This window comes from Triticum aestivum, chromosome 7A (assembly GCF_018294505.1).
Source record: "Triticum aestivum cultivar Chinese Spring chromosome 7A, IWGSC CS RefSeq v2.1, whole genome shotgun sequence".
NCBI classification, from domain to species: Eukaryota; Viridiplantae; Streptophyta; class Magnoliopsida; order Poales; family Poaceae; genus Triticum; species Triticum aestivum.
Genome location: NC_057812.1, coordinates 13,907,741 through 13,931,341, shown reverse-complemented (window position 1 = coordinate 13,931,341; position 23,601 = coordinate 13,907,741). Strand labels below are relative to the sequence as shown.

General features: G+C 47.7%; 1 protein-coding gene across 7 annotated transcripts; it reads right to left on the bottom strand.

The window, feature by feature from the left end:
- Nucleotides 1–9,178: 9,178 nt before the first annotated feature.
- On the bottom strand, nucleotides 9,179–20,481 carry LOC123154120 (disease resistance protein RGA5). 7 transcript variants are annotated; one of them, XM_044572915.1, is made up of 8 exons: nucleotides 18,587–20,481; nucleotides 17,477–17,554; nucleotides 17,124–17,405; nucleotides 15,110–15,977; nucleotides 12,983–15,022; nucleotides 12,817–12,860; nucleotides 10,227–10,343; nucleotides 9,179–9,701 (listed from the first exon to the last, which is right to left on the bottom strand). In XM_044572915.1, the coding sequence occupies exons 3-8, from the start codon at nucleotides 17,230–17,232 to the stop codon at nucleotides 9,427–9,429; spliced, it is 3,453 nt and encodes a 1,150-aa protein (XP_044428850.1). In that variant the 5' UTR covers nucleotides 17,233–17,405; nucleotides 17,477–17,554; nucleotides 18,587–20,481; the 3' UTR covers nucleotides 9,179–9,426. The 7 variants fall into 7 exon arrangements, with proteins under 7 accessions (XP_044428850.1, XP_044428852.1, XP_044428849.1 ...); XM_044572917.1 differs by having other exon boundaries at nucleotides 17,477–17,548; XM_044572914.1 differs by having other exon boundaries at nucleotides 17,124–18,868; nucleotides 18,940–19,017; nucleotides 20,050–20,481.
- Nucleotides 20,482–23,601: the final 3,120 nt, after the last annotated feature.

Genomic DNA, 23,601 nt, shown 5'->3' with positions numbered 1-23,601 from the left:
GGGGCGGGGGGCAGGCGGCAGCGCCTCAGCGGGGGCGGCCAACGCGAGGCGAGGCGGCAGCGCGGCGCAGGCTGAGGCGGAAGCGGGCGCTGCAGGCCGAGGCGGAAGCGGGGGCGGCCGAAGCGAGGCGGAAGCGGGCGCCGCAGGCCGAGGTGGAAGCGGGGGCGGCCGAAGCGGGGCGGAAGCGGGCGCCGCAGGCCGAGGCGGAAGCGGGGGTAGGCCGCATCGCTGCATTCGGTAGCGGGGCCTGTAACCGCGCCATGCATTCATGCATGCGCCTGTCCGCGCGTAATTACCGAACATGGGCGTGCGGGGGTGGGCGCGCTGGCGGAACGACCCGGCTGAAAAAAACAAAAGCGTACACGTATACGTATACATTACGAGCGGGACGGCAGGCGAGCGGCCTCTTTTTTGATTTTTGCCCGTCGTGCCCTCCGTTATGTTGGGGTATGGGACAATCTTTGCCTCCTTGTGTTGAAGGGGGTCCACCGAAGCGGAAGTGATGTTGAAGACGTGTCACTCCTCTACCTCGGTTAGGGCGGTAACCAGTTTGCCCTTCGTTTGGGCCAGTGCCTCAGTCAGCTGCTTATTCTTCATGCGCGCCTCCTGTTCAAAGGCAAGCCAACATTGATGAATATTGAAGCCTTGGCACGGTCGTAGAGGCCTCTACCAAGCCTTAGGGGCTACTACCGTAATTGGTAGTCTTATTTGTCCTCGAACAAATATATGAAATCCCGAAGTCTCAAGAATCCGGATAAATTCTTACCTGCAAGCCCCGCGATAAGACATCCAGCGAATGATTGAGGGCACCTCGGGCTGCCCCTAGATAAGCATCCACCGCACTTAAAGCATTGAACTCCTGATCTAGGCAGGTGGGATTCCTTAAAGAAGCTTTCTGTCGGCGGTAATTCGTGGCATCAGAGGGGGTGGCTGAGCTGGTCGCCGAATCCTCAAGTCGAGGGGCTTCAGACGTGATCCCCGCAGGGGCCTGAAACTTCGCCTCCTTGGATGGGGCCGCGGCTCCCTCGACTCCCGCACTTGTTGCTGAGGGTTGTCTGCAGAAAGAGTCAATAAGTTCAATATTGGAAATATCTTCACATGGGCGGTGATCAAAATTTACCTAGTAATCGAAGGAGCACTTTCGCCCACTCCTGTGACCTCAGCCTTGGCTTCTTGCGCCTCTTGATGCGACCTTTCTTGCAGAGCCATTTTTTTCCGTCAGCGTTTGAGCAGTGCTATGCAAACGACAGTCTGCGGACGATGTTTGGACGACAAGCCTTTCAAGCCGTTCATTCATGGCAACAAACGGGCGCCAACCATACGATGGGCCATCGTGCAGTGGTCGTGCATGCAATTCATCGTGTGTAGAGCATTTCCTTAAGCGTTTAGAGCACCCTCCCTTTGGAGGACATGTCAGACTACTAGGGGCTGGAGGACGAGGGTCTCTCTTTCGATTAGAGGAAGGGGCGTTACTGATGTAGCGGGCCTTGTCCCCGGCATGTCAGGGGTGACAGCAACTCGTGAGCCGTCAAGGCTCACCGGGAAAAACTTTCTACCTTCGTAAATAAGGGCTAGAGCTTCATCCTCATAGGAAAGGGGATCCTTTGCTCGGCAATGCAGCTCTGGCTCAGGTGTCGGACTGCTTACGCCTTCAATCCAACGCCTCCAGCTCTGTTAGAAGAACCGGCACACGGCAGATTAGATGCTAAGATGGCCTTGAAGAAAACAGAGGGATGTGGAGATAAACTTACTATTTTGGCGGGCTTGTAATAGGACAACCCGTCATGAAACTATCATTGGACGAAGTCTTCGGCCGTCCCTTGATAGATCCCGGCCAGTACTGTCCTGAAAACTGCTTGGTCGTAGAAACTTTCCCGGATGGTTCGTGAGGAATCATCAGCTTCATTGAACTCGCATAACAATCGGGAACGCTGCCAAAGTGGTTGGACTCTTCGGTTTATGGATGTGGCCATTACGTCAATGATTGTCAGGCCGGTGTGCGTCAGTTGTGTCAAATAGGCCACCAGCTTGGTTACCTCAGCACTTTCTCCTGAGACTGGGCCCTTGGGCCTCCAGCTGTAACGCCTCTTTTGAAGCTATATGGAAAATAAGGGGAGTCCTGACCAGACTTGCTCCATGAGAGGGACTTCGTCCATATAGAATCATTCGGCCGGCCACACGTTACTATGCTACCCAGGTGAGCCAGGTGGGTAATCCGTCCCCTCGATTCGACATACTTCGGTTGCTCCGATCTCATATAGTTTCTTGGCAGGAGAACAGGGCATTACGATCTCGAGGTAGATCAACTCTATACGTGTAACACCCTCGATGCGGCTATAGCTCTCACGTGTCGAGGCACGACTTAGAGCCATAACCGCATTGAAAGCAATGTCGTAAGTTAGGCAATCATCACAACATCCCATATAATATATAGAATAAAAGGGGAGATATATAGTTGGCTTACACTCGCCATGTCACATCAAAGTACATAAATAACATACATCATCCAAACACTCATGGCCCGACTACGGCGCCAAAATAGAAAATAACCCAACATGCGACACGGTCCCGATCAACCCCAACTGGGCACCACTACTGATCATCAGGAAAAGAGACATAGTAACGCTGAGAGTCCTCGTCGAACTCCCACTTGAGCTCGTATGCGTCACCTGGAGTGGAATCACCTGGACCTGCATCTGGTATAGTAGGAATCTGTAAGCCACAGGGACTCAGCAATCTCGCACCCTCGTGATCAAGACTATTTAAGCTTATAGGAATGATAAGGCAAATATATGTGGAGCTGCAGCAAGCGACTAGCATATATGGTGGCTAACTTATACGCACAAGAGAGCGAGAAGAGGAGGCAAAGCGCGAGCGAGAATTTAGAGGAACAACCTGCGCAAGCATTACTCCAACACCGTGTCCACTTCCCGGACTCCGCCGAGAAGGGGCCATCACGGTAACACACACGGTTGATTCATTTTAATTAAGTTTACGTTTAAGTTATCTACAACCGGACATTAACAAATTCCCATCTGCCCATAACCGCGGGCACGGCTTTCGAAAGTTCAATCCCTGCAGAGGAGTCCCAACTTAGCCCATGACAAGCTCTCACGGTCAACGAAGGAATAGACCTCCACCCGAGATGTTCCGATCAAACTCGGTATCCCGGTACAACAAGACATTTCGACAGGTTAAAACTAGACCAGCAACACCGCCCGAATGTGCCGACAAATCCCGATAGGAGCTGCACATATCTCGTTCTCAGGGCACACTCAGATGAGCTCTCCATACAACTAAAATCAAACCTCGAGTTTCCCCGAGGGGGCGCTGCACGGGACTCTAGTTCGGACCAACACTCAGAGGAGCACTGGCCCGTGGGGGGCTAAAATAAGATGACCCTCGGGCTCCGGAAACCCAAGGGAAAAAGAGGCTAGGTGGCAAATGGTAAAACCAATGTTGGGCATTGCTGGAAAAGCTTTAATCAAGGCAAACTATCAAGGCGTTCCCATTATAGCCCAATCGTGTAAGGAACGCAAAAATCCGAGAACATAACACCGATATGACGGAAACTAGGGCGGCAAGAGTGGAACAAAACACTAGGCGAGAGGCTGAGCCTTCCACCCTTTACCAAGTATATAGATGCATTAAGATAACATAGCACTATAATGATATCCCAACAAGTAAATAAATGCTCCAACAAGGAACGGCTCCAATCTTCACCTGCAACTAGCAACGCTATAAGAGGGGCTGAGCAAAGCGGTAACATAGCCAATCAATGGTTTGCTAGGACAAGGTGGGTTAGAGGTTTGACATGGCAATTGGGAGGCTGACAAGAAAAAGGTAGGCATCGTAGCATTGGCATAGCAAGAGCGAGCAAACTAGCATAGCAAAGATAGTACTGATTTCGAGGGTATGATTATCTTGCCTGCAAAGCTGTCAGAATTGACTGGATCCTCAAAAGCAAACTCAACGGGCTCCTCGTTAGCGAACTCGTCTTCCGGCTCTACCCAAACAAGACAAACAAGCAACAAGGATACAATCAACCACGTGCAAGCTCAAACAATAAGATGCAATGATGGTATGCTATGCGGGATGCGATGCGGGATGCAAAATGCAAGGTATGACAGAAAGTGCATGAACCTGGCCTCAACTTGGAAAACCAAGTGTGCCACTGGAAAGATGGGATGAAATCGCTTGAAAACGATGTAAAGATCACCGGAATCGGAGTTACGGTTTGGAAATGGCAAGCGATTTAAGAATGACACCGGTCTGCGATTTACAGCAAGTAGGCCTCTAGATGCAATGAAATGAACATGCTACAGCACTCAAACATGGCAACAAAATACATGGAAGGGAAGCATTCAAGATGCTTAACAAAAGACTAGCACTGAGCTACGGCCAATTCATCCATTATGAGGTTCAAACAAGCATGGCAAAAACACAAATGCAAAACAGATTTCAGACTTGGTGAAATTAACATTTGTCTGAAATTTCAGATCATGAAGCCCTCTTCGGAGCAGCAAAACAACATGCTACAGGACCTGATTATGACAAAGAAGAACATGGCATGAAGCTACTCAACAAGCTTAACAAAAGACCCTAAGTGACCTGGGGCCAAAAGGGATCACAAAATATACTAACAAGCACACGAACATAGCTAAAACACAATCAGTTTTCAGACTTAGTGAAAACTGAGACATGCTGAAATATAACTCACGAAGGCATGTAAACGAGCTCGATGCACTCACTACGGTGCAAGTCATGGCAAGTCAAGTATACATCCATTAAGAAGGCACAAAATGCTAGCCAGACATGGCAAGAACAATGGCATAGCATGCACGGATCAACTATAATAGCATCGGCAAAATCGCAAACGAGTTGACGATCTGTCCAGATTCACAACGAAGCAAAAGTAGAGCTCGATTGAGTCAAGCTAGGGTGCTCCATAATTGAAAACAAAGGCATGGATGGATAGAGCATAACAAGATTAACAAAACTCCTTTACTGAGCATCCTCAAAAGAGGCACGGATCACTAGGAAACAGCTTGGACATATGGCATCATGAACTAAATAATCCCAGACTTAGTGAAAACTACTAAGTCCCTGAGAACAGATTCACCGGGTGCCTCACTTTGCAAGCTTGCACAAGTCATCACACACATCCCAAAAATGTATGTGTTGCACCTCTGGAAAGATAACAAGATGCTTAACAAAACATCTATAGGACTCACAGGCATATCATGCACACAACAATCATGGCAAAAATGACAATAGTCTAAGATGAACTAGCAGATCTGACAATTAACTCACGAAGCCTCCTTCTAACAGCATTTCGGGCATCAAGATGGACTCAAATGAAAATGATGCAATGGAATGAAATGATGTACTCATCGAGGCGAACATTTTGATATACAATATGTCCAAAACGGAGCTAAGGATGCGGAGATATGGCAGGTCAAAGTTTGCTCAAAAATTAGGGTTCGGGGGAGAAAAGTCAACCGGATCTAGATCTGGATCTGAGATCACTGTTCACCGGCGCGACTCCCGAGTTTGGCCGGCGTTGAGGACGGCGGCGGCCGGAGTAGGAGGGAGCTCGCCGGAGCAGCGAGGTTCGCCGGAGGGGAGGAGAGGTCGGGGCGGAGCGGCGTGGAGGAGGAAGGCGCGGGGCGGCGCGCTCCCCGGCGCTGGACGTCGGCATGGAGGCGGCGAGGAGCTGCGGCGGAGGTCGCCGGCGAGGTGGCGGGCGGCGGCACGGCCACCGGAGCCGAAGAAGAGAGGCGCGAGGCGGCGTGGCTCCCTCAGGCGGCGGGGCGGCGAGTGGCCCGGTCGGGCGGCGGGGCGGGCCGGCCGGGCCGCGGGCGGTGGCAGCGGCGATTTGCCACATGGCGGCGCGCGAGTGGGTGGCGGCGGTGTGTCCGGCCGGGTCGGACAATGTCCGGCCGGCGCGAGGGAATTTTTAGGGTTTCGGGGAGAGGGGAGATCCGAAAACGGAGGGGGTGTATTTATAGGCATAAGTGGAGCTAGGATAGTCCAAATGAGGTGCGGTTTTCGGCCACGCGATCATGATCGAACGCTCTAGGAGATGGAGCAGAGTTTGGTGGGTTTTGGGCCAAATTGGAGGGGTGTTGGGCTGCAACACACACAAGGCCTTTTCGGTCCCTCGGTTAACCGTTGGAGTATCAAACGAAGTCCAAATGATACGAAACTTGACAGGCGGTCTGCCGGTAGTAAACCAAGGCTGCTTGGCAAGTTTCGGTCCAATCCGGAAATGTTTAATCCCCACACACGAAAGAAAGGTAGAAATGACCACCGGAGAAGAACGAAGCGCCGGAATGCAAAACGGACAACGGGAAAAATGCTCGAATGCATGAGATGAACACTGCGAATGTAATGCACATGATGACATGATATGAGATGCATGAAAACGAAAACAACACATGGAGACAAAGACCCGAACCCGAGAAATAAATATAACTTAACGCCGGAAACGGCAAGAGTTGGATTACAAATTGGGAAAGTTATATCCGGGGTGTTACAATACGTGATACATCTCCATCAATATAAACAAGAGCATGACTTAGGGTTTTATCTCCCTCAAGAGGGCCCAAACCTAGGTAAACATCGTCTCCTTCGTTCCTGTTACCCTCGATCCGAGATCCACTGCTCGGGGCACCCTACCCCAAGGTCTGCCGGTTTTGACACCGACAAAAATGCTCTAAATTAAGCTCCAAGTGAACGAAATCGATGGAATTTGAGCTGCATTGGAGGTCACCGTACTGCGGGAGTGGGCCATCGTTAGCCCGCCGTATCCCCATCGCATGAACTGAGCCGGCGAGCGGCAAAAATGAAGTCCAAATCACGCTAGATGGCCCGCGCGCGAGCCAACTCCCTCCAAGCAGCAGCGGCGATCAGCTCACATAGCCACTCGACGCTGTCATCTGGGAGCAAGATGAACTCATCAGCTAGGTGGGGGCCGATGAAATACGCACGATCGAAACGGACCAAGCAGCAAAATGACACTGTTGTGGGAGGGGTGCAGCGTGTCTTATTGTCCAAAAACGGCAGGGGTGTGACCGCAAAAGAATTCTGACACATCTTTATGATATTTTTGAAAAAAGTTCATGAAATACAACTAAATTGTTCAGGTAATTTTATAAATTCTCATACATCAAAAAAAGTGTTAATGGAACATGAAAAATATTCACATGTTAAAAAATTTGCTCATGTCATTTTTTTTATGATTAAAAAATTGTTAACTGTGTATACAGAAAATATTCAATGTGCATTTGACAAATGTTCAAAATGTATTCAAAACATGCTCAATGTGTATCTGACAAATGTTTGACCCGTATCTAAAAAATGCTTAACATGTATTCAAAAAATGACGTCCATTTGTCAAAAATCAACGTATATATAAAAATAAAATAAAGGAAAAAGAAAAAAGGAAAAAGGAAATCATAAAAAACCATAAAACCGATCAACCAAAGAGGAAAAACAATGAACTAAAAAACAAAAAAGGTAAAAAATAAAACCAAAAATGAAGAAAAAGCAAAGAAGAAAAAATCGACCGCAGCTTCGCCGAACTGTCCAAAGCTGAATAGAAGGTTCCTAAAAACGGAGCTAACGGGTCGGCTCAGAAAGGTGCCCCTGTAGGCGAGGCGACGATCTGGGTGAAGTACTGCTGCTTGCTCTGTCTAGCCAATGGCAACAAAATTTCTGCTAGGTCTGGCCCAAGTTAATGAGACAAGGCCGTCGATCGATTTTACATGCACAATGTCCTAAAAAAAGCTGTTTATGTGCTCGAGACAAATTCATCTGCGAGGATCTCGTGACAACAGGAGTCCAAGTTCATGAAGGCATCTACCAGAGACCCCTTCACCTCATGCTTTTGTGACCTGATACAGCCTTGAAAATACAAGAATTGCATAAACCTAAGGTGGATCAAGCAAGCTGCTGCCGGAGCGCCTACTCATCGAAGAGAAGACAAAGGAAAACACCACCAGTTGGGTGTGCAAAAAATTAATCTGGACGCTGGTGTCTCAAGCCGGGCGATTGTGACTATTGTTGTGGTATGTTGTGATCTCGAAGGTGTTTATTTTGGGAGCCTCGGTGATAGTGTTACTAGGTAATATAGCTATTCATGTCACGACGTAAATGCCTACACCAACCATGCCCATTTATAACCACCTATCAAGTGTGCGCTCACTATACATGCTCCGTGAGTTATTTGAGCACATTTCTCTGATAAACAAATACTCATCATAAACTATACAAGGAAAGCATTATATGACCACCTATCGACAGTGTTCTCTCCATGTTTCGGAGTTGTCGATATTAATTACTTTACAAAAGCAGCGCGAGAAAGAGAAAGGGAAATTAAACAAAAGGATATTACCATGAGACTGGGAGGTGCCAGGAAGAGAAGCCTTAGTTGAAGGTGGCTATAACGTACAACCTGTTCTTAAGATCTGGCATGACGCCATACAACCTTCAGTCGTTGCAGCCACATGAGGCTGGGGCAACGGCTCCAACTAGCTATTGAAGAACACAATATGTTCACTACACCATGTCCTCCTCATTATCGTTTGGCATTTCAGGCGGACACCCGCCCATGTGTCGTTTGGTACTGAAGCATCAAACCGGAAGTAGCCGCCGTCATCATCATCAACTGTAGAAAATGCAAACCACGGCGATGACAAAACAGAGCATGAGCTACTAAACACACATCGTGGAGGTTTGGGCGGCGACGGCGCCTTGCGCATCGTGTCCTCCATGGAGGCACCGTCTTGGGAGGTTTTGGGTGTTCGGGAGAGAGGTACTGTGGGTGGTGGGCTCTGTGTGATAGTTGTTGCGGCGACGGTGTGGAGGTTGGCAGGAGGAGCAGCGTCGGATCTACCGTGTTGACGACGACGAGTATTTGCGGCATGATGCTGCTGGATCTCGAAGACGGATGTGTCTGGATGGACGAACGCAGGACGCCGTGGCGACGTCGACGGCAGGCCTGGCAAGGCTGTTGCATCAGTACCCGCTCTGAAGATGGATCAGTGGAAGACTGCGGTGACGATCCATGAGAGTGCGTCAGACCGGTTTGTGCCCTGGACCCTGTATGTGGCTTGACTTAGGTGAGAGGTCTGAGTATTCGGCTCAGCATTTATGCACCCCTTCATCAAGTGTATAGAGTAGCGACAGTTGTTACCAAGATAGCGTATTCAGACATATTGATGTATTGTACTATTTTGTAAGGTCTTTACGAATAATTAATAAAATAGCCGAATACATCTCCCAGATGCAAAAACCGGGGCCATCCTCCTTTTCTAAAAAAACACACATCGCGGAACCAAAACTGCTCCACATATGTACTCAGCGCAGTCGGCAGGACAAACGGCGCGCGGTACACTCGGCATGCCCATGCAGAATCGATGGCTACTGGGTGTTGCATGATCCTTGGTGCACAGGCGCGTCGTTGTATGGCGGCGGCGGCGGGCCTCCGGCTGCGGCTGGCATGCCCGCGTAGTAGCCGTAGCCGTAGCCGCAGTGGGGGGTCAGCTTTTTGCGTCCCTTCTCGATGCCGACGACATGCGCTGCGAAGCCCCGCTTCTTCAGCACCTTGACGATTCGCAACGGGTCCACGGTGCCGACCACCGTCAGCTTGTACCCGCCATAGTCCTGGTCGTGCTGGATGTCGATGGACTCGAGTCCTGCAGAGATACATGCATTTAATTGCCAAAGAAAAGTACGAAAGTAATTAAGGGTGACACGATAGGGGGAGAGAGTTATACTCCCTCCTTTCTTGTTTACAAGTCTCAATTTCAAAATCTCTCCAACCAAGATAGACGGTGAGTGGTGAAATTAATTTCGTAGTTTGCACAAGTACTTAATTAGTATGCTTGTTTTTCTTAAAAAAATTATATTTACCCATGCATTAGTTACAACGGATGCATGCATGATTACTAAATTTTCATGAACTTCTACATACATTGATGAGTTTTCTTTTGATACTGCTTACATCGGGTGATTTAATGCACCTCCAAAACCAAACATGTAATGGTAAGTAGTACCACTACTAGAATTAAGACTTATAAAACAAAAAACGAATTTTTTTAGATGAGCCCTATAAACCAAAAAGGAGAAAGTTTTCAAAAGTTAAATAAAACATTTGTAATTCTTTATTTATAGGCCTAGCATTGTTGGATAGATATGAAAAAAGAGAGTCAGCGAAATACCATCCAGCTTGGAAACAGTTGACAGAATCTTCCTCTTGCACTTCTCGCCGCGGAGACGAGCTCCGATTTCGGAGCTGTGAGCAACCCTTAACACCATCCTCCGCACTTTGCCTATTACTATTATATTAAAATGTACATACATAATGTGTTAATTCAGAAAATAAATAGTAGTTAGGAATCCTATAGGCTGTTTACTACTTCCTCCGTCACAAAATAAATGTCTAAAGTTTAATACAATTTTATATTAAAATTAGTATAATATTAAGACACTTATTTTGGGATAGAGTGAGTATATGTTTTCAGCTCATGTACTGGCTAGAAAATCCTACAAACAAACTACATATTTATTCATCAATTTAATGGATCTTAAGCTTCTTTAATCAACTAAGCATAATCATTCGATCTTCGTAACTGCACCTAAATTGGACTGGTGGGCAGTACTACTATTTTGTCTCTTCTTATTTTTATGTCTCCAGCCATCCACACGCATGCATGCACATAAATTAGAGCATCTACCAGCGACCCTAACAAAATCCGTCCCCCAAAAGTCTGAGGAAAGTGTGGTCAGCACTCATTTTTTGTCCATTGCAATCACATACCTCAAATTTCACTCCTCAAATCCATATTAGATCATGCAACAGAAAAGCTACATAAATACAATACAACGTAGATAAACCTAGTCTACTCCCCTTTGGAGATATATAGACGACGTCCATGCCGGGAGTGCTGGACGGACCTGCCACCTGGTGAATGGCCATCTCCCGCGGCCGCTCTAGCTCCTCGTCGGATTCCATGTTCGCGAAGACTGCATCCACCTCATCCCATCGGTCGTGGATGTAGTGGCGGTTTTCCTCCACCTCCTCCGAGCGGATGGAGTCTAGGATGACTTGCTGCTCTGCCATCTCCTCCACTTGGGAGGCCTCAAACTCGCCCAGTGCATTGTCCATACTGATTCCGTCTTGGGCAATCCGAAGCGCCGGCTCCGCCTCACCCTCCTCCTCTTCTTTCGCCGCCTTCATCATCGCGTCTGGTGCCTGCTCCACCTCCTCCTCTTCCTCCTCCATCGCTGCATCCGGCACCTGCTCCTCCTCTTCCTCCTACTCCATCGCCGCGTCCGGCACCTGCTCCTCCTCTTCCTCTTCATACTCCTCATGCTCCGGAGCGTCCAGAGGTAGGCTAGCTGCAAATCGAGCGATGCGGTGTGCATGGATCGGCTCTAGGAGATGCAGCCGGCGCTCCCGAGTTAGCATAGAGTAGGTGGTTATTCGCTATCTGGCCACAGCTACGGATGGAGAGCTGCAAGCGGATGGGTTGGTGGTTGCATGGAGGGGAGGAAAATGGGATGCGGCTAGGGTTGGAGGTTGTCTTCTGGCTTAGATGGCCAGACTTAGGCCCACGGGCGGCGCCCAGAGCATCATGAATGCGTCCTCACCGCCCTCATCCAAAATCGGAGGAGATGTCTGTCGGACCGATGGGTTTCTGAGTGTTTCCACGTGGATCCCCGCGGTCAATCCGACGTCGCGAATGCGCCCGAGCACGCCCGGGTCTCCCCATATCCAGTCGCAAACGTTCGCTTCATTCCAACTACGACTGAGGTGAATGTTTGGATACATCTATGCACGACTTAAATATATACTAGAATTCTAGAGTCTATCTTGTATCCAAAGTACTAGGATTCTTGCCCTGCAAGTTTTCTACTCCATATATACCCCCACAAGGGTCTAATCAATACAACACGCAATACTAGGGTTCTATATTTTCTCACATGACAATAGGGTTTTCACTGCCAAAGAGGCATCTATGATGGGTAAATAAATGGTGACCGCCACAGATGGTCCTGGAACATGAGGTATTGCTGCTTATCTCTGATGGAATGGGGATCACATACACATTTCATCGGATGAGTGGTAAAACCATTAGAGGTGAGGTTTTTGACATGCCAGAAATGCCCTATCCTAGGGAGAGGCGCCACTAGGGCTTTAGAGGTAGGATCGGTTGGAGCACGAGAAGGGAGGGGGGGCGGGGGGGGGGGGTGTCAGATTGGGCCTTGAGTGCAGTTTGTGAGGGCAGGCGACGAAGCAAAGTGGCAGCAATTTGGGGTGCCGACATACGACCGGGCTCGCAAAGCAAAGGGGACAAGCAGAGGCTTTTAGACGAGCATAGTTTTAAATAGCGGTATGCCTCTTAGCGGCGAACCGCGAACCTCTTCTAAACACTATATAAAGCATGCTATAGCGCGTTATTTAAAATGTATGTTCATGTGTTTGGACCAAAGTCCCCCAACGCAGGACCTCTTCAAAATGCTATAGCGTGCTGTAGCGGAGCAATAGTGCGCTATTTAAAACCATGGTGAGGGATTGAGAGTTGTGAATTGGTAGTTTCAGACAAGAGTTTTATCCATTAGGATGAGCTGCCTAGTTTGTCTTGAGGAGCTTCCAAATCTCACCATGTGGACGAAGTAATTAACTTGAAAGCACACAACATCTCTATTAGCACCAGTTTGATATGAATTGTAGTTCGAGAGGCTAAGGGTAATAAGGCTTCAATTTTCTAAAAATGCAATTTAGCACCAGTTGAAAGAAGAACGTACCTGGATCATGCAGCCCAGAAAAGGACTCTGGCAATCTTGAAATCCTGATTACAACAGATAATAGCTGGGTGAGAACATAAGAACAAAATCGGGTTAAATGAAAAGTCCAAGTCGAAGTAAAGGAGAGCATATTTCCTTGTTTTTACAAGGAACACGTTGGTAGTACCTTTGATCGGCTGGGCTACTCAATTCCTTATAGTATTCAGCTCTTTCTTTGTCCACAGTCTCATCTCTTTCTGCCTCCACAATCTCATCTCGTTCTTCTTCCAGAATCTCATATGCCAGTTGTTTCTGCTTTCCACTTTCGTCACTATAGGATCTATAAACCGTCGATTGCTTGTTGATCATAGGATTGCGTGGATGATTAATAACTAAGTCATACTCAGAACCAACAGCAATACCCCCAAATCTCACAGTGATATCTCTAAGGCCTGGCATATGGCCGATGCTGATAATACCATGTTCATATTCATCGATCTGGGGGATGGCATTGAAAACTAGCTTGAGCTTCGAGAGATTAGGCATGGAATCCTCCTCAAATTTTAGCCAAGCTATACCAGTCAGGAACCTCAACTTGAAGTACTTGAGAACTGAGAACCCCACCATGTCAAGGATGATCTTGTCAACGGGCGCCGTCTCCACGTACAGCGACAGAGCAGTAAGGGCAGGCAATCCTCTGAGAATGCCAACACAAATCATCTGAAGTTCCTTCACTGCAATCTTCAAAATGCTTAGGTTCTCGTGTTTTTTAACCCATGGAGGTATTCGTGAGAATATGCAGCTTCTGTGAAGCGAGAATTCAAATCTCTGGAGAAGGGGTGGAGGTGCCAAGTCATCCAAAGAAGTGATTACTACTGGAGCTCCACGAACCACAGTATTTTTTACCGTTGAGCCATGAGCCAATACTACAGTCCTCAGGTTGCCATGTCCTCCGATTAAAGGACTCAGAGCTTCCATGTATCTCTGCAGATCATATGCAGCTGTAAAATGACTGGTAAGATGAATATCCTCCAGGTAGTTCAGCCTGCCAGTGCCCTTGCGAAAGCAAATCCAATCCAGCAGACTGGTACCAAAAGGAAGACTGAGGTGCAACAACCGTGGGAGATGGATACCACATTCTTTATCAAGGACTATTGCATTTGTAATGTCCAGTGTTTCCAAACATTGTAGCCCATCGGCTGGCAGTTTTATACAGATACCACACCCAATCTTCAAATATCTCAGTTGAAGCAGTTTTAGAACCCCTGTGAGGTCTACAGGGTTATCTTTGCCAGCATTACCAGATATTTGAAGGTTTAGAATACGAAGAAGTTTGAACTCTTTAATACAAGGCATACACTCCAATAATCCAAAATAAGCAAGTGACCGAACTTGGGACTTTGTGATGTTTGCTGGTGTCTTGGCATATCTTGCAGTGCCAAAGAGGAGAGATAGTCGACGAACCTTATGAGAAAGTGACACACTCTTTTGAGTGTAGTCTATTGCCACAATAAAATTCTCTTCTGCAGATTTGTGTGCAATAAGATCATGTACCATGTCATGAATTGCACAGGACACCACCTCATTGTTGTAGTTGATGCGTATAGGCTGGATGAATCCTCTGGCAATAAGTTGATCGAGATAGCTCTGTGCAACTTTCACCATGTCTTGCCCTTCCGTTCTATGGATAAAACTTTCAGCCATCCATTGCTTCACAAAATCATCATTGTAGAATGTGTAGCCCTCTGGATACATAATAAGATACAACAAGCATGTCTTCAAATAATGAGGAAGATTATTGAAGCCCAGGTTCAGTGCTTGTCTCATTCTTTCTGATGCTGAGAAACAAGATATTAATGTCTGATGGATATACTTCAATAGATCAATTGATATGACAGGCTGGCTTGCTAAAAGACTAGCTATGCTGATTATGGCTAGCGGCAAACCATCACATATTTCAATAATTTCATTTAGAATCTCTTTGAACTGCTCAGGACAATCACTTTCAGAGCCAAAAAGTCTGTTAAAGAAAAGTTTTCTAGAGTGATCATCATCTAGGTGTTTCATCTCAAAAACATACTCTGACTGATAACAGCAACATGTTAATGCAACGTCTTCGATCTGTGTAGTTGTTATTATTCTGCTGCCATGATTACCCTTTGGAAAAGCATGATTAATAATATCCCATACTGATGTAGCCCATACATCATCAACAATAATTAAATACCTGCATGACAATAATTAACTGATATCAGTGTTTAGAGAGCAGGCAAGTCTTAGTTGATTTTGTATGAAGAAAAACAGTACATACTACCTTTTGTTTTGCAAATATGTCTTGATATTGTCAATGAGGTCAATCTCCTTACAATCTTGTAGGGAATGCTGACGCTGGAGCTGCGACAGCATCTCACGGAAAATTCTCTTCATATCAGGTTTCTTGGAGACCCGAACGAAAACTCGACAATGGTATTGCTTTCCAAGTCTACTGTACAACACTCTAGCAAGTGTAGTTTTACCGAGGCATGCAGGTCCGAGAACAGATAGCACCTTGAGCTGCTGGTCCCCATCGTTAGCCAGTGAGTTGATGAATTCGTTCATCCGTCCATCGATTACTACATCGGCAGTCTCTTCATATGGCGTTGGAAGGAGCATAGGGCCAGGGGACACAAACCTATGCCTCAAGGTGCTGCACGTTTGGAGATTGTGCCTCTGGTGCCGTTCAATCGCCTCCTGGATATACATCCTGAATTCTGATAGCGTTTCTGCTATAATAAGCTGATTCTTGGGAGCCTTGACATTACTGGATGATTTGCGGAGTGATCTGGTCGTCTTGATGTTGCTGGCAACAAGCTTGGAGGGATCTTCAGGCTGCACGAATAATAAGCTGTTGATGTAATCCTCCATGCCGTAAGACAGGTTGCGCGCCTCATTCATCCAACACTTGGCTGTCAGGGGAGGGTCCTCCACCTCTGACAGTTCACTGAGGCAGGAGTTTATTTTTTCAACGTCATCTCTGAGGAGGCGCATCATGTCCATGACCTTCTTGGAGGAACATCCCCGAGGAGGAGCTAGCAGCAGCATGTCCAGCTTCCCAATGAGTGGTCTCATGGTGCCCAGCGAAGCACTGATCGGCCCCTCTGTTTCTCTAAGTATGCCTCTGCCTTTATCTCGCGCTGAAACATCTAAACACAGACACACATAAACAGAAGTACGGAGTACAATTAATCAACAGATGCTGCTATGTGTGCACATCTACCCTGTATAAGCCTTTGCAACTAATTTATTTATCATACCACAATGTAACGCTCATATTTCCACTAACAATTTCAGTAACTTCATGCTACCCTTGTTTTACATGAAGCAATCTCATTTTCCCTTTCTTTTTTCTGATGAACAGGGTAATCCCCTACTGTAGCTTTTATATTAAAATAAAATATATATTCAATTTTATTTACTTGTTTGTCTGGGAAGTAGAACAGCTAATAATGATAGCTCAGCACCTGGCTGTAATTCAAGAAAAAGAAGATGCATCAACTAGAACCCTTGAAAAGATGCCAGATTGAATCCTCACTTCATGGCGGGGAACTGCATCAGGTCAGGTGAGATTGAATCCTCCGGCGCACTTGAGCAACTCTGTCACCACAACCCATGCGCGGTGGACAAGCCACCCCCGCGGGCCGCGGCAATCTCCATCGTCAGATCTGCTGCTCCCGCCGTAAGCCGCCCACCGCTTCTCGATCTCGCTAAACGAAGGAACAAGGGGAACTTTCCCTGGTCCTCGCGTCAAATGAACCGGAACGATAATCTTACGGCAAAGCGCAAAAGGTAAATTTCCGATGGACATGTATATGTTTCTCCAGAAAAAAAGGTCATGTATAGGTGTATACCCAAATTTTCATGAGGAAAGAACAAGTTCCGTGACATGTGCTTCAAAAATTATGTTTTTAAGGGCTGGGTTTTGATCTGTTGCTCAGGACACAAAGTATTTCGTTCATCTTCATGAAACTTTGCACGTACAAAGAAAAGGGGGTTCTCGAGCTACGTTGAGTCATTTATGCTTTGTTGAAGAAACCAAATTGAGCGACATGAACAAAACTCGAAATTGAACAGCACAGTTCAGCAGCATATTAATCATTACTTAACCAATATGGCGGCACCAAAACCGTCGTCAACTCTGGCGACAACCGCCCTATGCTGGCTTCGCTACAGATCTAAGCTCACCTCTTGTACTTTCGGGTGGTAATGCAGGTTGCTCCGATGTGATAAGGAAAGAAAAAAGAACAGCTAAGTTGTCACCTCTGGTAGTATTTGGATCGTAGTATTGTTACCTGTGGGGAAGGGTGTGGGGGGCTGATCACCGATTGCTCTCCCCACTAATTCTATCCGCGCCTGCTCGTGCTCAGGTGATTCATCAGCTTCTACGATCTCTCGCTCCATGATGGCTACCAATCTGCAGCTACCTCTTGGACAACAACATATGTGCTCTTCAAAACTGTTAGCAAAGAGAGGTAATAATCTCAATACCCCTTCCCTGCATCTGCAGCCTGCATCAGGGCAGATCTAACTACCCCTCCCCTCTGCATCTGTCTGTTTAGACATCACCATCCGTACTGAAATTAAATAAGCACATATGACACCATTGCTCCTTACGAAAGACAACTTGTGCATAACAATATAATACCCTGATGCAGAACCACCTAACACGGCCACCAGCACCTCGTCTTTTCCTTCTTCGCTAACCACTTTTTATCCTCTGCACCTTATGCAGTAATACACATTCAGCAATCCAAGCCTACTAGAGTGTCCATAATTGCAGCAATCAGAATTGCAAAATAATAAATAAATCTTATTTGTGGTGTCGAATTGCTTTTCAGCAATCTGAAATTCTGAACCCTTCCATGTCCAAAAGCTGTCCCCCGCGCTCGTTCAGCCCTGCTTCCATTTCATCTACTCCCTCCGTTTCTAAATATAAGTCTTTTTAGAGATTTCAATACGGACTACATACGGATGTATATAGAGTTATAGACATATTTTAGGATGTATATTCACTGCATCAGGTCAGGTGAGATTGAATCCTCCGGCGCACTTGAGCAACTCTGTCACCACAACCCATGCGCGGTGGACAAGCCACCCCCGCGGGCCGCGGCAATCTCCATCGTCAGATCTGCTGCTCCCGCCGTAAGCCGCCCACCACTTCTCGATCTCGCTAAACGAAGGAACAAGGGGAACTTTCCCTGGTCCTCGCGTCAAATGAACCGGAACGATAATCTTACGGCAAAGCGCAAAAGGTAAATTTCCGATGGACATGTATATGTTTCTCCAGAAAAAAAGGTCATGTATAGGTGTATACCCAAATTTTCATGAGGAAAGAACAAGTTCCGTGACATGTGCTTCAAAAATTATGTTTTTAAGGGCTGGGTTTTGATCTGTTGCTCAGGACACAAAGTATTTCGTTCATCTTCATGAAACTTTGCACGTACAAAGAAAAGGGGGTTCTCGAGCTACGTTGAGTCATTTATGCTTTGTTGAAGAAACCAAATTGAGCGACATGAACAAAACTCGAAATTGAACAGCACAGTTCAGCAGCATATTAATCATTACTTAACCAATATGGCGGCACCAAAACCGTCGTCAACTCTGGCGACAACCGCCCTATGCTGGCTTCGCTACAGATCTAAGCTCACCTCTTGTACTTTCGGGTGGTAATGCAGGTTGCTCCGATGTGATAAGGAAAGAAAAAAGAACAGCTAAGTTGTCACCTCTGGTAGTATTTGGATCGTAGTATTGTTACCTGTGGGGAAGGGTGTGGGGGGCTGATCACCGATTGCTCTCCCCACTAATTCTATCCGCGCCTGCTCGTGCTCAGGTGATTCATCAGCTTCTACGATCTCTCGCTCCATGATGGCTACCAATCTGCAGCTACCTCTTGGACAACAACATATGTGCTCTTCAAAACTGTTAGCAAAGAGAGGTAATAATCTCAATACCCCTTCCCTGCATCTGCAGCCTGCATCAGGGCAGATCTAACTACCCCTCCCCTCTGCATCTGTCTGTTTAGACATCACCATCCGTACTGAAATTAAATAAGCACATATGACACCATTGCTCCTTACGAAAGACAACTTGTGCATAACAATATAATACCCTGATGCAGAACCACCTAACACGGCCACCAGCACCTCGTCTTTTCCTTCTTCGCTAACCACTTTTTATCCTCTGCACCTTATGCAGTAATACACATTCAGCAATCCAAGCCTACTAGAGTGTCCATAATTGCAGCAATCAGAATTGCAAAATAATAAATAAATCTTATTTGTGGTGTCGAATTGCTTTTCAGCAATCTGAAATTCTGAACCCTTCCATGTCCAAAAGCTGTCCCCCGCGCTCGTTCAGCCCTGCTTCCATTTCATCTACTCCCTCCGTTTCTAAATATAAGTCTTTTTAGAGATTTCAATACGGACTACATACGGATGTATATAGAGTTATAGACATATTTTAGGATGTATATTCACTGCATCAGGTCAGGTGAGATTGAATCCTCCGGCGCACTTGAGCAACTCTGTCACCACAACCCATGCGCGGTGGACAAGCCACCCCCGCGGGCCGCGGCAATCTCCATCGTCAGATCTGCTGCTCCCGCCGTAAGCCGCCCACCGCTTCTCGATCTCGCTAAACGAAGGAACAAGGGGAACTTTCCCTGGTCCTCGCGTCAAATGAACCGGAACGATAATCTTACGGCAAAGCGCAAAAGGTAAATTTCCGATGGACATGTATATGTTTCTCCAGAAAAAAAGGTCATGTATAGGTGTATACCCAAATTTTCATGAGGAAAGAACAAGTTCCGTGACATGTGCTTCAAAAATTATGTTTTTAAGGGCTGGGTTTTGATCTGTTGCTCAGGACACAAAGTATTTCGTTCATCTTCATGAAACTTTGCACGTACAAAGAAAAGGGGGTTCTCGAGCTACGTTGAGTCATTTATGCTTTGTTGAAGAAACCAAATTGAGCGACATGAACAAAACTCGAAATTGAACAGCACAGTTCAGCAGCATATTAATCATTACTTAACCAATATGGCGGCACCAAAACCGTCGTCAACTCTGGCGACAACCGCCCTATGCTGGCTTCGCTACAGATCTAAGCTCACCTCTTGTACTTTCGGGTGGTAATGCAGGTTGCTCCGATGTGATAAGGAAAGAAAAAAGAACAGCTAAGTTGTCACCTCTGGTAGTATTTGGATCGTAGTATTGTTACCTGTGGGGAAGGGTGTGGGGGGCTGATCACCGATTGCTCTCCCCACTAATTCTATCCGCGCCTGCTCGTGCTCAGGTGATTCATCAGCTTCTACGATCTCTCGCTCCATGATGGCTACCAATCTGCAGCTACCTCTTGGACAACAACATATGTGCTCTTCAAAACTGTTAGCAAAGAGAGGTAATAATCTCAATACCCCTTCCCTGCATCTGCAGCCTGCATCAGGGCAGATCTAACTACCCCTCCCCTCTGCATCTGTCTGTTTAGACATCACCATCCGTACTGAAATTAAATAAGCACATATGACACCATTGCTCCTTACGAAAGACAACTTGTGCATAACAATATAATACCCTGATGCAGAACCACCTAACACGGCCACCAGCACCTCGTCTTTTCCTTCTTCGCTAACCACTTTTATCCTCTGCACCTTATGCAGTAATACACATTCAGCAATCCAAGCCTACTAGAGTGTCCATAATTGCAGCAATCAGAATTGCAAAATAATAAATAAATCTTATTTGTGGTGTCGAATTGCTTTTCAGCAATCTGAAATTCTGAACCCTTCCATGTCCAAAAGTTGTCCCCCGCGCTCGTTCAGCCCTGCTTCCATTTCATCTACTCCCTCCGTTTCTAAATATAAGTCTTTTTAGAGATTTCAATACGGACTACATACGGATGTATATAGAGTTATAGACATATTTTAGGATGTATATTCACTGCATCAGGTCAGGTGAGATTGAATCCTCCGGCGCACTTGAGCAACTCTGTCACCACAACCCATGCGCGGTGGACAAGCCACCCCCGCGGGCCGCGGCAATCTCCATCGTCAGATCTGCTGCTCCCGCCGTAAGCCGCCCACCGCTTCTCGATCTCGCTAAACAAAGGAACAAGGGGAACTTTCCCTGGTCCTCGCGTCAAATGAACCGGAACGATAATCTTACGGCAAAGCGCAAAAGGTAAATTTCCGATGGACATGTATATGTTTCTCCAGAAAAAAAGGTCATGTATAGGTGTATACCCAAATTTTCATGAGGAAAGAACAAGTTCCGTGACATGTGCTTCAAAAATTATGTTTTTAAGGGCTGGGTTTTGATCTGTTGCTCAGGACACAAAGTATTTCGTTCATCTTCATGAAACTTTGCACGTACAAAGAAAAGGGGGTTCTCGAGCTACGTTGAGTCATTTATGCTTTGTTGAAGAAACCAAATTGAGCGACATGAACAAAACTCGAAATTGAACAGCACAGTTCAGCAGCATATTAATCATTACTTAACCAATATGGCGGCACCAAAACCGTCGTCAACTCTGGCGACAACCGCCCTATGCTGGCTTCGCTACAGATCTAAGCTCACCTCTTGTACTTTCGGGTGGTAATGCAGGTTGCTCCGATGTGATAAGGAAAGAAAAAAGAACAGCTAAGTTGTCACCTCTGGTAGTATTTGGATCGTAGTATTGCTACCTGTGGGGAAGGGTGTGGGGGGCTGATCACCGATTGCTCTCCCCACTAATTCTATCCGCGCCTGCTCGTGCTCAGGTGATTCATCAGCTTCTACGATCTCTCGCTCCATGATGGCTACCAATCTGCAGCTACCTCTTGGACAACAACATATGTGCTCTTCAAAACTGTTAGCAAAGAGAGGTAATAATCTCAATACCCCTTCCCTGCATCTGCAGCCTGCATCAGGGCAGATCTAACTACCTCTCCCCTCTGCATCTGTCTGTTTAGACATCACCATCCGTACTGAAATTAAATAAGCACATATGACACCATTGCTCCTTACGAAAAACAACTTGTGCATAACAATATAATACCCTGATGCAGAACCACCTAACACGGCCACCAGCACCTCGTCTTTTCCTTCTTCGCTAACCACTTTTATCCTCTGCACCTTATGCAGTAATACACATTCAGCAATCCAAGCCTACTAGAGTGTCCATAATTGCAGCAATCAGAATTGCAAAATAATAAATAAATCTTATTTGTGGTGTCGAATTGCTTTTCAGCAATCTGAAATTCTGAACCCTTCCATGTCCAAAAGCTGTCCCCCGCGCTCGTTCAGCCCTGCTTCCATTTCATCTACTCCCTCCGTTTCTAAATATAAGTCTTTTTAGAGATTTCAATACGGACTACATACGGATGTATATAGAGTTATAGACATATTTTAGGATGTATATTCACTCATTTTGCTCCTTACGTAGTCCATTGTTATGACCGGCATAGGGGCTTAGCCCAGTGGGTTATGGCCCAGGTATCTTAATTAGGGGCTTAGCCCAATTATCTTTTCGTATTAGGATCGTTTGCTTAGGAGTCAAGTAAACCTCTCTATATAAGAAGAGGAGATGTATCAATCTAATCAAGCAAGAAGCAATCAATATTTGCTCGGCTTCCCTTAGGGAGCCGGGAGACCTAAACCCTAGCCGCCTTTTGCGTTCGCCGCCGTCGCACCAGCCGCAAGGACGGCGCCCAGCCGCCAGCCGCCGCGAAATCTCTTCCGACCTCCTCCCTCCTTCCCTTACAGGCTACGCCCTAGACCGGGTAGAACCCTAGTTTCTACCAATTTGGTATCCAGAGACTCGGGCCCGATCATGTCTTCGTCAACGCCAACGCTGCCGCTGCCAATCATCACCACCGTACCGCTGACCACCGCTGGTTCCCCACCGCCGCCGGCCCCGGTCACTGTCACCACCGCCGGTTCCCCCACGCCGCCGGCCCCGGTCACCTCCGCTGCGCCGACAACCGCCGTTTTCATGCCAGAAGAAGCCACCAGCATCTTGTGGGATCTCGTGACGGCCGTCCAGGGCATCCATCTGTACCTGGCCGGGCCGCCCGCACCTCCGCTGGCTGCGACTATCGCCGTCTACGGCCACCCCACGCTGCCGTGGCCGTCCCAGGGCGCGCCTGCAATGGGCGGGCCACCGCTGCCGCCGTTCCAGGCGGGGCACCCCAACGGGCCGCCTCCGCCGCTGCTGCACCTGCCCTGGTACTCGGTACCCACGGCGATCGCCGGAGCCCATCCGCCATTCCAGCCGCCGCCCGCCCCAGTGCCGTCCTGGCCGCAGTGGCCCACGCCGGTTCTCGCGGCGCCATCCTCGCCCGCCCCAGCGCCACAGTGGCCGCACTGGCCCGCGCCGGCCCCAGCCGCGCCAACCGCGCCGCCCGCGCCGGTCCAGCTCCCACCGTTGCCGTCCAGCTCCGGACCAGGCCAGTCCACACCGGGAGGCCTCCCAATCCAGCAGGTCCGGTTTCCGTCGTCACCGTCCCAGATCCCGGCCTGGCTAACCGGGACGTTGCCACCGCCAGTTTACACGGAGGCCGGGGACCCACCGGTACCCACGCTGCAGTCTGGGGCCTCGTCCGACTCCGCGGGGGCCTATGACGGTCTCCCCACCGTTGACCGGGCGCCGTCATCATCACTGCTCCGCACCGCCGAGCCGGTCGGCCATGGCGCGCCGACCCAGACGCCGCCATGGTTCGCCAAGATCGACTTCGCCACTTATGACGGCACGGAGGACCCGCTTAACTGGCTCAACCAGTGTGAGCAGTTTTTC

What these genes read in the sequence shown, in the direction of transcription:
- LOC123154120 (XM_044572915.1), bottom strand. Translation starts at nt 17,232, where the DNA reads ATGGAGCGAGAGATCGTAGAAGCTGATGAATCACCTGAGCACGAGCAG. An exon ending in CCCCACACCCTTCCCCACAG is followed by an intron (nt 15,978 to 17,123) that starts GTAACAATACTA and finishes GTCTGTGTTTAG; the next exon opens with ATGTTTCAGCGCGAGATAAA. An exon ending in TTCTGGGCTGCATGATCCAG is followed by an intron (nt 10,344 to 12,816) that starts GTACGTTCTTCT and finishes TTAATATAATAG; the next exon opens with TAATAGGCAAAGTGCGGAGG.